Source organism: Podarcis pityusensis (genome assembly GCF_964106645.2).
Source record: "Podarcis pityusensis genome assembly, chromosome: 4".
In the NCBI taxonomy this organism is placed as follows: Eukaryota; Metazoa; Chordata; class Lepidosauria; order Squamata; family Lacertidae; genus Podarcis; species Podarcis pityusensis.
The window spans coordinates 14,600,566-14,615,210 of NC_138027.1; the positions used below are offsets into that span (position 1 = coordinate 14,600,566).

Here is a 14,645-nt window from a genome sequence, read left to right on the forward strand (position 1 = left end):
CTATTTCAGTGCAAAGGAAATGTCATTTAAATTGGGGGTGGGGAGTAATCAATTGTGCATCATTTTTGGACTGAAAACAACCACAACCATGTATGACAACAATTAATTGCTGGACTGATTTCTATTCCAGAAATGGGACAAATAAGTGAACACTAGCAGTGTCCACTTTTGCTTCCATCAAAATTCTCCAACATCCCTAGTCAACTGTGAGTAGGGCTAACATTGAACAAAGTAATATATTTCTGTCGGTGCAACCTAGAATTGCATGAGCCCTTTTCCCACCGCTAATTCACACTTGGCTTGTCGTCTACCAAAACCCCTGTATTCTTTTTCACAAATACTGCTGTGAAGCCAAGCTTCATCCTATATTTGTATATCTAATTCCTCAGCACCACCGCACACCCACCTAAATGCAAAACTTAACATTTGCCTCTGCTGAAATTCATTTCTCTTAGCTTTTGGCCCAGTTTCTCAACCTGTCAAGATCATCTTGAATCCTGTTTCTGTCTTCCAAGATACTAAAAACCCACAACACATCATTTTCAATCACAAGTAGATGTGATAGGAAAATATCTCGCAACGGCAGGAAGATAGTTATTTTCATATACACGATGTGTTACATAAAGCTGCGATCATAGCGGGGGTTGTGAGGGTAGAAGGGGGGGAATTGATATTCCTTGCGCTTATTTTATTGATTTTTTATTTTTAAAATTTATGTCCTGCCCTTTCTTCCAACGGAGCCCAGGGCAGAAAACAAAAAAATGATGAAACTATTAAAACATATTAAATACAATTCCAGTTTAGATTCACCATTGGTTCTCTACCCCCCATCCAAAAAAAGGCTGTTTGAAAGAGGAAGGTCTTCAGTAGGCACCAGGAAAATAACAGGGACTGTGCCTTGTTAGAATTCCTGCTCCATAATTGCAGTCATGGGATTTTTGTCCATCACTTGACGGTGTATGTTTTGACTCCACAGAGTGGAAAGTGACGGAGACAGGATGTTTGTGTTACTGTGCTCCGTGAAGTGGGACTGTTGTCCTTTGTTTTTTTCTCTTTGCTGTCTGATGCTAGAGAGAGAGGGTGACATGTTGCAGTGCTCTGTGTGTTTATATGTAAATAAAGTAGATTAGCCAAAATGCTGAGTTGCTGAGGGCTGTTACGCAACTGCGCAAACTCTGCGGATCCCTAAATGTGCCGGTGTCGGTTGGCATCGGTTGCTGTGATGTTTGGACTGAAGAAAGCTTATGAAACTCCCAAACGATCGACCAGGAGGGAGAGAACATGCCAGTCGGGCTTGTGTCTCTGCCAGGGTCCTAGAATCATAGAATCATAGAGTTGGAAGAGACCACAAGGGCCATCAAGTCCAACCCCCTGCCAAGCAGGAAACACCATCAGAGCACTCCTGACATATGGTTGTCAAGCCTCTGCTTAAAGACCTCCAAACAAGGAGACTCTACTCGAGTGTAGGCTGAACTCCTAACATGCCTGTCTAATATTCAAGGGGAGGAAATTCCAAAAGGTAGAGGCCACTACACTCAAGGCCTGATTCCTACATTGTGGACCTCCTGGTAGAGTGCAGCAGTCGACTGGGTGCATAAGGAGTGAGGATCTTTCAGGCTTCCTGGTTCCAAGCTGTATAGGGCTTTATCTGCAAAAAGACAGCACTTTAATCATAGCCCAGGAGCTAATTGGCAGCCAATTACAAATCCTCCAGCATTTCTCCAATAAAAATAGGGACGTCCTATTCAATCACCACCACCACCACCATCATTTTTTTAAATTTATACCCTGCCCATCTGATTGGGTTGCCCCAGCCACTCTGAGCAGCTTCCAACATATACAGTGGTATTCTGGGTTACAGATGCTTCAGGTTACAGACTCCGCTAACCCAGAAATAGTACCTTGGGTTAAGAACTTTGCTTCAGGATGAGAACAGAAATCGTGCTCCGGCGGTGCGGAGGCAGCGGGAGGCCCCGTTAGCTAAAGTGGTACCTCAGGTTAAGAACAGTTTCAGGTTAAGAATGGACCTCCAGAACGAATTAAGTTCTTAACCCGAGGTACCACTGTATAATAAAACTACACAGGGCTGCTTTCAGGTGTCTTTTAAAGGTTGTATAGTTACTTATCTCTTTGTCTCGGGGGTCACATAACTCCATACCCTCCAACATTTCTCTGATGAAAATAGGAACATCCTAAGGAAAAGTGGGACATTCCAGGATCAAATCAGAAACTGGGACGGCTTCTGTAAATCCGGGACTGTCCCTGGAAAATAGGGACACTTGGAGCATCTAGACATGTATTCAGCATATGCAGCGCTGTATCTGCTCTGCTGCAGTTCGGCTTCTGGCAAAAACAATTAGCTACTGGGCGTATCTATCCCCACCTTGTGGGCATGTCCACAGTCATTTTAAAACAGGTACAGCTCTAATTCTGAATGCATCCTTTGCAGTTGAGACACAATACATAAGGATTCTTTAGTTGGATGCATGTATCCCCATGTATGAGGCTGGCAGGTAGGATTGAAACTGCACCCTCCACTTATGGGGAATAACTGTCCCACCTCTGGACTGCCTCACTGCACAATCATGGATAAGTAGATGCCATGTGTGAAAGAAATCGGCTCTGTTAAGCTCAATTCACACTTGTTCAGTTCTGAGATTTAATGTAGGATAAAATTAGGGACATTTAGGTTTGCACCTGTCTGTTGTTCAGATGTGCCCAGCCCTGCCCCCTCCATTTCTGAGTTAACGTGTGAGATGGCATCTGATCCATTGTTCATTTGTTCATTCAGTTTCCGGTGTCTAAGTATCTCCTTTGTTACGGGTGAATAAAACAGAATTTCAAAGAGGTGATCATACCAGGACATGAACTAACCCACCTTGTGAAGAGCAGGTATTTTAAGAATTACTTCTTTCATAAAATTCCACAAGATACGAAAGTGTGTCGCGGCAGGAAGTTATGGGAAGGACAAGCGGATCCTTGTTGCAGTCGAAAAAGTCGCAGATTTCGAATCTGATCGAACGAAATGCCCTTTCGCTTCATGTGTAATGAAACAGCAGAATGTGTTTCCATGGTGAAACAAAAGCTAACAACGCTGTCAAACTCCAGCAGGCATTGGTGATCCATATTAGTGAGGGGAGGGGCAGGGACACAAATGTATCTGTCCAGAACCAAGCTGTGTAATGATGCACTTTGGGAAGGAATTAAGAATTCTCCTGCTTCAGAGCTAAAACCTCTGACTGAATATGGATTATGGTGAGGTTTTAAAAGAGTAGATTATCTCACATCTGCCTGTCCTGAGGTTCTTGCATGTCGGTGGAAGCATCTGGTGATGGTCATTGACAGATAAGGGGAATTGAATTGTATTGGCTACAGGTCTAGCCCAGTGCATAGAATCATAGAGTTGGAAGGGACCTCCAAAGGTCATTCAGTCCAACCCCCTGCAATGCAGGAATCTCAACTAAAGCATCCATGACAGATGACCCTCCAACCTCCCCTTAAAAACCTCCAAAGGAGAGCCCACCACTTTCTGAGGGAGTCGATTCTACTGCCAAACAGCTCTGACTTCTAACCATCAGAAAGTCCTTCCTGATCTTTAATTGGAATCTCCTTTCTTCTAACTTGAAGCCATTGGTTCGAGTCCTACCCTCCAGAGCAGGAGAAAACAAACTTGCTCCATCTTCCATGTCACAGTCATTTAGATATGTGGAAATGGCTATCATGTATGCACTTAATTCTTTTTTCTCCTCCAGTCTCTCCCCCAGTCTCCTTGGTAAATGCAGGTATGGATTATACACCAAATACCCTCTCAATAAATGATACATGGTAATCTGCGGCCTACAATTCCCATTAGGGTTTGTCCATAATATGCATTTAAGAGAGTGTACTCACTTGCATGATAGTGTACATTCAGTGTACTGTTGTACACTGTTGTACGTAGGGTATCATTTCTATACTGTTCCTGTCCTACACTATTTGCCAATCAGAATGTCTTCAAAAGTTGGGTTACAAATTGAATAAATTTGGTGCAAATGGATAGCATTCATAATTTGATCTGGATCTGATTTTTTTTGGCCCACAGATCCAGTATATAATGTTTGGGTAGCTTTGATTACATGCACAAATCTCCTTAACTGAAATGGGGCACCAGAACTTCTAAAAGCAACTTTACTTCTCAATGCACCAGTTGCAATACTATATGTGTATCTCGTAGGTGATTTGCAGCCATTCAGAAGAGTACAACAGCCGCCAAGAGCTCTGCAATGGCACCAACGAAGGTCCTGTGCTTCGAAATCCTGGGAACCACGACAAAGGGAGAACTCCCAGGCTTCCATCTTCAGAAGAGGTCGAGTTCTGCTTAAGCCTGACCCAATATGAAGCAGGGACCATGGACAAAATGGCCAATTTCAGCTTCAGGAATACTTTGGAAGGTAAACCATTTTTGTTTCTCCTTCCTGTTGTGTGACAGGTGTGTGCACAAATATTACACCTGCCCCCAAATAAAGCTTTCAAGGTTGACTTCAGAGGAGCTCTTCTTTTTCAGGAAGGGAATTTCCTGATTAAGTGCAAGATCCTTGTGTGAAAGAATAGACTTTAGGGCATTTTGTGTCAGGGTTTTGTTTGTAAAATGGTTGATTTTGGTGTGCAGAAGGCTCAAGTATACCGGAAGCGTCAAAGCAGAAGTGTATGCTTTGCTCAGGAAGTAGTTCAGAAGAAGGTCAAAGGTTCATCTTAGGAACCTGACTGTTAAGGAGCAATAAAAACCTAACTCTATCCTTTTCCTGACTGGCTAAAGTTTGGGATGGAGATTGGTTAAGCTAGTAAGTAAGTGCCTAATGACAAGGTTGTATAGTCAGAAACTTGAAGTGTTGGAGTTGGAAATCTGCCAGAGAGAAAAGGGACTGACATACTTTAGAAGAACAGAAATACTGGGAAGTGTTAGAGAATTGCTGGACACTGCAGGAGGAAGAAACCAGGAGAGGACCATGGATCCAGAAGCCGAACTGATGGATGGAAATTGATAATTGGCTTGGTTAAGGCAGCAGCATAGAAGAGGTATAGCAGAATGCATTTTTCACTGTTTAGTTTTTCAATTCAGTCTTATGAGTAATTACTCAAACTGTAAAATTGACTTCCCTTCCTAAAACTATTGTGTGTGTGTGTGTGTGTGTGTGTGTGTGTATATATATATAATTTTATTAGTTTTTTAACATATCATTTTCAACAGTAATTAAACATACTTTTACTTCTTATTCAATTTTTTTGACTTCCATCAGTCCTGTCTGAAAATTTCCCAATCTAATCTCTTAGCATGCATTTCTTATTTTCCCTATTACATTTCAATCTCATAACCAATATCTCTATCTTTTTCTACTTTGTAACACTTCGTATATTTCTCCTTACAAAACTTCTTGTAGTCCTACTAGCGTAATTTGTTGATTACCAGTTGCTCTTCAAATAATTCATATACTCCTTCCAATCTTCTGTAAATCTCTGGTCCCGCAGGTTTCAAATCCTTCCTGTCATTTTGTCCAATTCTGTTCCTAAAACTATTGTATCAAAAAAAATGTTATCTTATTAAATCCTTCAGTAAAAGCTTATTTTTGGTGGGGGGCGTGGAGGGAGGGAATTCTTCTCAAGCTGTTTTATTCACTCCACACCTACGTGCTGTACTACTCTACCTAGTATTGGGAGTAGGTTGGGCCAGTTGAAATCCAGATTGATTAAGGGTTGTTTAGCGGAGGCAGCCCGAGAAAAACTAAGAGATGGCAGTGGTGAAGTTAAGAGGAAAAACAGGGGGTTGGTTTGTCTGGCGTGCTTGCCTCCCATCCTTCCCACAATGCAAGCTAAAGCCCATGCCATGGGCAAATAGAGCTGGTGTAAAGATCCTGGCTTGCTCTGGAAACCATTTCTGACAAAATGCAAAATGACTGTTAAGTAGAAACATCTTGGTTGAATGAAGCTACACTGTGACGGAGGAGCAGAAGGGTTGTATACACGGGCAAAAGGCTTGCTTGTGTCTTGGCTGATTAAGATATATCATTTTTAAAAATGTAGTATAAACACCACAATTGGGAAACACTGGCCTGCGAGCGCTCCAGTTGGAAAACAGCCTTTACCAAAGGTGTCATGGGCTTTGAACTCGGGATGCAAGGGAGAAACGTGCTAAGAGGAAGGCATGCTTGGCAAATCCACACCGTGATCAACTCCCGCCTGGAAACCAATGTCCCCACTTTGGAAGGACGTGTGGTTCCAGAATTGGCCTCAACAGTCACTTAGGGACTCATTGTTAAAACTGTGTTTATGGAAGACAATCTTACTCGACAAGGAATGATCGCCAAAGAAGAAGATGTGAAAACCTTCCACTTATGGATCTCTGGATCCAACCCAATGCGTCCTGGTAATTAATTGTACAAGGAAGCCTGTAAACCAGAAACATATTGCTCTGATTTCATGGGGTGTAATTGCCCAAATAACCAATGCCACGGTTCCTCCTGCACGAATTGAAACATCTTCATGCAGCTGCATAAGAGGCCGTAGATCATGACCAAGCAGTAGCCATGTAAGAATCACAATTGGCAAGAATGTATTCAGAGGCTGAGATTCAAAATGCTACTTCAGGTACGCCTAATGCTTTGAGTACTCTCAGCTGGATTCTGGGCCTTCCTTAGTTCTAACGCCTCTTAACAACAGGGATTATTCATGCCTTATGAAAATGCCCTTAGAGTCCAAAAACGTGACGTCATAGGTGGCTTGAGGTGGGCGTGAATGGGCCCTGTTCAAGAAACATAAACTGTTTTCTAATCTTAGCCTTAGAATTTCAGGACTACATCAGGGAGTAACTGCATCCAGTATATTCTCAAGGGGGTGTGTGTGTGTGTTGATCACAAGAACATATGTTTGATGCTGCTGTTTCACATCCCAATACCCAAGCTGTCGTTAGTGCTGCTAGCATTACAGCAGTGCTGTTGTTGGCACCCGTCTGTCTCGAGAGACTGAAGTGTGCCACCACTGGTCCGATGGTCAAACCATTGTGTTTGCAACATTGATGTGACCTCCCCTGTGCTCAAGCCTGGACAGTGTGTACGGAGGTCCTGGGCTGCCAAGACGACAATACGCCACTCTCATCCTCACTCATGTGGTCCAAAGGAAAGCAGAGCAATGTGTCTGGCACCAGCTTAGCTGCAGGAGCTGCCAGAAAGAAGTGTACAAGGCAGCATTCAACTGCCTTAGGGATCCCGCTCAGGATTTGTGTAGGGTTTACTCCTTAGCTCTTTCTTCTCCCATAGATATGCTTCAAGGTAGTGGAGGTTTAGGATAAGAGTTTTCCTTCTCCTAGGTGGGCTCCCTTCCCAGGTTGATGAGCCCCGTCTACCCCTCACTTCCCTCTACAATAAGTGCAGAAACTACTTTCTTGAGCCTGTGGGAATGTTGAGGTAGGTAGTAGAGGATATATTGATTAAATATTATCCCTCCTCACTCACGCTAGTGAGCAAGCAGCAGAGCACATTGATGGATTCATTAGAATCATTTAAATTAAGCAACCCAGTCTGGATTGGTCCTGGTAAGTTTCCCCTTTTATTCCCCTCTTAAAATAATAATAATAACACAACAGTCTTCTTTAAAAGTAAGAGTAAAGTTTACTTACATTCAGTTCACAGCAGTAATCTGAAGGCAGGCTTTATCTTGTGGTTACAGTTACATTTGCAGAGAAAAGAAGTCTGAGCTATGCCTCGGACTTTCTACTTTGTGGCTTCCATCCTCTGTAAAGATGAGCCATAAGCTGGATAAGGGCCAGAAGAGGACTCCGAAAGGAGTAAAGGGAAAAAGGGAAGATGACTGCGTGGCTTTCCCTTTCACAGGGTCTGCTAGGGTCACACCCATCTACCTGGTCATACACAAGGGGAGGAGGCTCCAGAAAAGGTATGACAGGAAGTCCTCCCTGTCTGGAGACACATTCCCCTGTGTGTCCACTCTAGGCATCAGGAATATGTTGTACTTGACTGCTTCTGTGATGATACATCCCACAGATCATTGGATACAGTGGTGTAATTGCAGCATTATAGATTTGTCTCCTGTTGCTCCATGTAGGACCTGAATCAATGGATTGGACTACACATTAGGAGGAATTTCCTGAACGTTTGAGCTGTTTGATTCTATTGTATGCCTCTATGATGGATTTTTCATGGATTTTTTCATATTGATGTTTGTGCTGAGACAAACTGTAGACACATGCGCAAGATCGCCATTCTTTTCAAAACATACACAATTGTGAAAGTGCATCTTGGCAATCTGATGGGTAAGGATGCAACCAGGGTGTGGGAACTATGATGGCTGTGCTTCCAGTTGTTGGCAGATGCCACTGTAATCCTTTCCCTCCTTACAAAGCTCCAGGGGGAGGGCAGGAAGCCTTGACCATCACTGCTGATGTCATGTGATACCATCATGAAGCCAAACCAGAGTGAGGACAGTACTTCTTACCTTCACTCTGGAGGAGTGTGGAGAGAAAATAAAGGCATGTGCCAGCAGCTGTGGGCTCCCACTCTCAACCAGGCTGCGAAAGAGTTGCCAGAATTGGTGGGAAAGGTGTGTTGGAACAACTTCATGAAAATGTTTGCTCACCTTCCCAGAGCTGAAAGGAAAAAGTCCAGCAAAGATCTGCAGCTTATGCATGTTCAGGCCTGTACAACCTGCAGCTAAGCTGAATGGAACTGACTGCCTGTGCATGAAAGCCTACCCGGAAATGGACTGATTTAGTACTTCTCACATCTGGGACTTCAAAAATGGTGGGTTGTGGAGTACTTCTAAATCATGATGGGGCTGGTGGGCTTCATTTACCCCGGTGGTTCACAAGATGTGTTGGTCTGATTTATGGTCTCTCTGCACGTGAGTGCATATTTATTGCACAATCTACTTCAACATGTTTTTGGCATTGCTTGCCAAATATTGATCACGCTGCCCGTCTTTTGCCAATGTGACATCTCCACCCTATGAACACCTTGAAATATTAGCTTATGGAGCAGTCCCATCTCATATGCTTTACTGGGATACTGCTATTTATACCCTTCATTTTCCATTTATGCCCCAATATTTTTAAGTTTTCTTAAAAAAAAAAAAAAGCTGGCAATAATTCTAAACTTCTTGGATCCATCTCAGTTTGTTATATGACTGTACAATTTATGCTTATAATTTGTCTCCCACAAGGCATGGTAGGGTCTGCCCATAGGTGTAAACATAAATGATCTTACCCCTTCATTATAGATCATCAAATTTTTTACTCCTTTCCCCCCCAGTTACATGCTTAGATTCAAATCCAGGCGAAGTTAAATGCTTTCAAGGGCACCTCAAAACCCCCAGCAATGTTACCGGGGCAGCAAGTACAAAAGGAAATACCTTATATTCCCCTGTTGAGATTATTAGGGATGGGAAAGAAACTCAAATTTTGCATGCATTTTAATAAGATACTGTCAGGGGTTCAGGAGCAGAGGCAAGGGCAAGGGAGGAAACAGAGAGCGAGGGGGAGGAGGCAGAAGAAAAGATGAGTGATGACGACGACCCGAGATCTCCGAGTCTTTCCAGTGAATCAGAAGATTCACAGAAAGGAGCACCAGTGGCCAGGGCAAGGGGGGAGCCTAGGGGGACACCCCAGGAAGATAGAGCCAGAGGGGACTCAGAGGGGAGCAGTTGGAAATCGGGACCAGCGTCACCGCCAGAGAGCAGGGAAGAGGAAGGGCGCCAGGGATCAAGCGCTGGCAGCTCACAACAGGGGGGAGGGCACGAGTCAGGAGTGGCCACACCTCCATCGGGGAGCGAAGAAACGGTCAGACGGAAGGTGGAAGGTTGGGCGCGCGCGCCAAGTTCAAATGCACAGGAAGGTGGCGCAGTAGGCAGCCCGGAAAGGGAGCCAGGTCCTAAAGCCCGCCGAAAGGAGGGAGAAGAGTCAGGGGGGTCAGCGTCAGCGTCAGAGGAATCCCGGAAGGAAGAGACCCCGGGGGGCAGAGGGACCCAGAGAAGAACAGTCAGGCGGAAAAGGTGGAGCAAGGCTAGGATATTAAGTTGGTGTACAAGGGGCGGAGACTCAGATGGAGCTTCGCCGATCTAACCATTAGACGTAGGGTTGCACGCAGCAGCTTGAGAATGGAAACTGTAACTCAATAAAGACTTTTATTTAATGATCGCTGGCTAGCGTGATCCTCTGTGAGCTAGGATCTGGAAGTAACTCTGACAGTAAGCTCCATCACATAAATTGTGGGCATCTACAGCCTCGCGGAGAGGAGAGAAAGCGGGTGCCTACTAGCGAGCTCACTAACGGCAGACAACATGACGGCCGAACAGCAGATAGTGGAACTCAGAGAAGCAGTGTCGCGACTGAATGCCGAGGCTCTTGCATCCAGGAAGAGAGAGGAGGACGCAGCTGCCGCCTACAGGGATCTCCAGGTCAGGTTGGAAGTGCTTACGAAGCAAGGGCAACTGATACCCAAACCGGAGGGGATTGGGTTGGGGAGACGAACAGGCGGTTTGGTCTCTCACTTCGATGGGAATTTGCAACAGTACCCCAACTTTAGAGCAGATGTAATGTGTGCACTGCAACTGCTGCACAAAGACTTTAGAGATGAGCAAGAGAAGGTGGGATTCATCATGTCCCATTTGCATGGAGATGCTAAAGCATGGCTGCGCAATTTGTGGAGAGATAAGGATCCGGCGCTCCAAAATGCGGATGCCTTTATTAAAGCGATGGATGGGTGCTTTTTGTCAAGCATTGACGTGGATCTTGCTCGGCAGCAGATACATGGACTGAAGCAAGGGAGGGCCAGCGTAAGGCAGTACCATGCCCGCTTTTTCGCTTTGGTCAGTGCTCTGGAATGGGACAGAGATTCGGCTCCTGTAAGAGACCTGTTTTGGGAGGGATTGCACGGCTCGGTTAAAGATGAAATTGCGAGGGGGGAGAGACCCCGGACCACGCAGGAGATCGTTCAGAGGGCGCTGGCGGTGGGGGTGCGGCTGGAAGGACGTCCGTGGAGCAGTGGCGAAGGGCGTGGAGGGCGCGAACCAGCCAGGGGCTCCTCCTTCCTTCCCAGAGAAGCAGCGCGTGCGCAATCCACGCCTCCGCCAGGAGGAGGAGCGGAACCTATGGAGGTTGGAGGTGCAAGGGCTCAGTCAGCAGCCAGAGCCCTAGCACCGGCAGCAGTGAAAGCGAAGCCTCCTAGAGGGAACAGGAAGTGTTACATCTGCGATGATCCACAGCATATGGCGAAAGAGTGTCCCCAGAGGCTCCACAAGCACACTGCAGCCTCAGCAATGGTAACTGCAGCAACGCAGCAAGGACAACCACAGCAGGGAAACGACGGAGTCTGGTTGGAGGAAGAGGCACTGGGGCCCAGCCAGACGTGTCAGTGAAGCAGTCCCCAGAGATTTTACAGCCCATGGACCCCCTCCCGCCCAAACCGGTAGTGAGGCTCACCGCGTCGCTCCAGCTGCCCAATGGAATCACCATGGACGTGCCAATCACCATTGACTCCGGAAGCAATGCGGACTTTATAGGGCAGGACTTTGTTGACCGGCACGCTATACAGTTGCTGCCGGCCACGCTGCCCCTGCAGGTTGTCACGGTGGATGGCAGGGAGCTGCTAGGGGGGCAAGTGGTGAAGCAGACGCCACCAATGGTGATGCGACTTGGGAATCACAGGGAAATCATCAGCTTCAATGTCACTCAACTATCGGACACGCCCATTGTATTGGGCATGAGTTGGCTGGACAAGCACAGCCCGACGCTGGCTTGGTACCAGAGGCAGCTGACCTTCGGCTCTTCCTTTTGCGCTGAACACTGCATCGTGCCCAGGCAGGAAGGAGGGGAAGAGGAGTCACAGCTGCAGCTAGGCACGCTGCAAGCGGTTCCCCACAAGTACGCGGAATTTTTGGAGGTTTTCTGCGAGAAGGAGGCAGACAGGCTACCTCCCCACAGACCATATGACTGCAAAATTGACCTGCTGCCGGGGGCGGCGCTGCCCAAAGGGAAGCTGTATTCCATGTCTGAGGACGAACTGCAGGAACTCAAAGAGTTCATAGATCATAATTTGGAGCGCGGTTTCATCCGAGAGTCCAAGGCAGCGGGGGGCAGTCCGGTATTCTTTGTTAAGAAGCGGGACACGCCCCAAAAAAGACTTGTAGTGGACTTTCGCATCTTGAACAGTGTGACCAAGCCATCGGACTTCCCCATGCCCCGAATCGACGACCTCCTCGCAAAGGTACGGAAGGGCAGAGTGTTCACCAAGTTGGACCTGCGAGGGGCATACAACCTCATTCGCATGCGGGAAGGAGATGAGTGGAAGACAGCCATGTTCACGCCCCTGGGCACCTACGAATATAGAGTTATGCCTTTTGGATTGCAAAATGGCTCCCACGTTTTTCAAGCTTTCATGCATCACGTGTTGGCGGGGCTCCTCTACAAGACGTGCGTCTGTTTCTTGGATGACATCCTGATCTTTTCGGAATCGCAGCAGGAGCATGACAGACACGTCAAGGAAGTGCTGAGCAGGCTACAGCAACATAGGCTTTACGCCAAGCTGGAGAAGTGCCAATTCGACGTGACGGAGGTGGATTTCCTGGGCTACAAGTTGTCTGATAAAGGGCTCGCCATGGACAGCGCCAAGGTCCGAGCAGTGTTGGATTGGAAAAGCCCACGCAACCGGAAGGAGGTCCAACGGTTTGTCGGCTTCGCGAACTTCTATCGCAAGTTTATCAAAGGCTTTGCGATGCAGACAGCGGCCATCACGGACACGCTCAGCTCCAAGAAAAAGAAGTTCATCTGGACAGAGCAGGCGGAGCAGTCCTTTCAGGCACTCAAGCGTCTCTTCGCGTCGGAAGAGCAGCTGCTTCATGTCAACCCCAGCAGGCCGATGAGGGTGGAGACAGACGCTTCGGACAGAGCCGTGGGAGCAGTCCTGCTGCAGAAAGACCCGCAGGGGGTTTGGAGGCCGGGAGCGTTTTACTCAAGGAAGCTCAGCAAGTCCGAACAGAACTACACCATCTGGGACAGGGAGTTGCTGGCCATTCATGCAGCGTTCAAAGCGTGGAGGCACTTCCTGATCGGCGCCAAGCACACGGTGCAGGTCTGCACGGACCACAAGAATCTAGAGCACTGGCGCACGGCACAGTTCCTGAACCAGAGGCAGATACGTTGGGCTGAGTTCTTTGCGAATTTCGACTTCCGAATAGAATATGTCCCGGGGGACACCAACATCATGGCGGATGCTCTCTCCCGTAAGCCACAGTATCTGGAGGAGGCAACGCCAGCGGCCGCCATGCACATCTTCGCACCGACAGTGTGGGCGTGCGCGGCGGCAACAGTTGACCTGGATGCGGTGCGACGAGCGTTGCAGGATGACTCCTTCGCGCAAGCAAAGATGGCAGAGGTGCACAGGGGCACGGCAGCGACCGACGAGTTCCAGCTGCGAGATGGTTTGCTCATCCGTAAAGGGGCCATCTACGTGCCGGGAGACGAACTTCGCGCCAAGGTACTGCAGCAGCTGCACGACGCGCCCACTGCCGGGCACTTTGGCAAGGAGAAGACGGTGGAATTAGTCGCCAGAGACTTCTGGTGGCCCGGAATGAGAGGGGAAGTCGCGGACTACGTGGCGAGGTGTGACACCTGCCAGAGGGCCAAACCAGTGCACAGACCGCCGGCCGGACTGCTGGAACCGCTGCAAACTCCGTTCGAACCATGGGAGAGAGTGGCCCTGGACTTTGTCACGGATCTGCCCAGCTCGAGGGGCAAGACGGCTGTGCTGGTGGTGGTGGACTTGTTCTCCAAGATGGCACATTTCATTCCGTGTGCGAAGGTGGCCACGGCGGAACAAACCGCCAAACTGTTCATAGACCACGTGTTCAAGGTTCACGGTCTGCCGCGGTCTATTCTGTCCGACCGAGGGCGACAGTTCATCTCTAACTTCTGGCAGAGGCTGATGGGCTTCCTGAACGTCAAGATCAACCTGGCGTCGGCTAGACACCCGCAGACCAACGGGCAAGCGGAGCGGGTCAATGCCATCATGCAGCAGTACCTGAGATGTTATGCGAATCAACAGCCTGCGACGTGGGTGGATTACCTGCCTCTCGCCGAGTTCGCCTACAACAACACGAAGCACGTGTCCACGGGGGTCACGCCGTTCTTCGCCAACAACGGGAGGCACCCCAGAACCTTCCCGGGACTGGAAAGAATGGGGGAGGGGGAGCCGCAGACAGCAGATGCGTTCGCGTCGGAGTTGCAGGAGGTCCACGATCAGCTGCGGCGGCACCTGGAGCTGGCTAAACACGCATACAAGGTACAAGCGGACAAACACAGAAGGGTTGGCGAAGAGATCCATGTGGGAGACTGGGTCTGGTTAGCAGCCCACGCAGTGCCGGCCAGGTCGTTGGCGAAGAAGAAACTAGGGCATAAACAACTGGGGCCCTACCAAGTCGAAGAACAGGTCAACCCGGTGGCTTTCAGGCTGGCTCTTCCGGAGGGTTCCAGAATGCATCCGGTGTTCCACAGATCGGTGCTCACTCCCTACAAGGCACCTCACAGGTTTCAGGAACCAGGAACGGCACCGGGTCCGCTCCGAGAGAGAACCGGGCAAGGGGGAGTGGCACAGGAGGAGCGCATCAAC

General features: G+C 48.0%; 1 protein-coding gene across 1 annotated transcript in view; it reads left to right on the forward strand.

The window, feature by feature from the left end:
* Positions 1 to 14,645, forward strand: part of TYR (tyrosinase) — a 62,694-nt gene that overhangs the window by 15,008 nt on the left and 33,041 nt on the right. Inside the window, exon 2 of the mRNA XM_081002178.1 lies at positions 4,214 to 4,430. Coding sequence (XP_080858304.1) covers positions 4,214 to 4,430 — 217 coding nt within the window. The remainder of the gene's footprint in view (positions 1 to 4,213; positions 4,431 to 14,645) is intronic.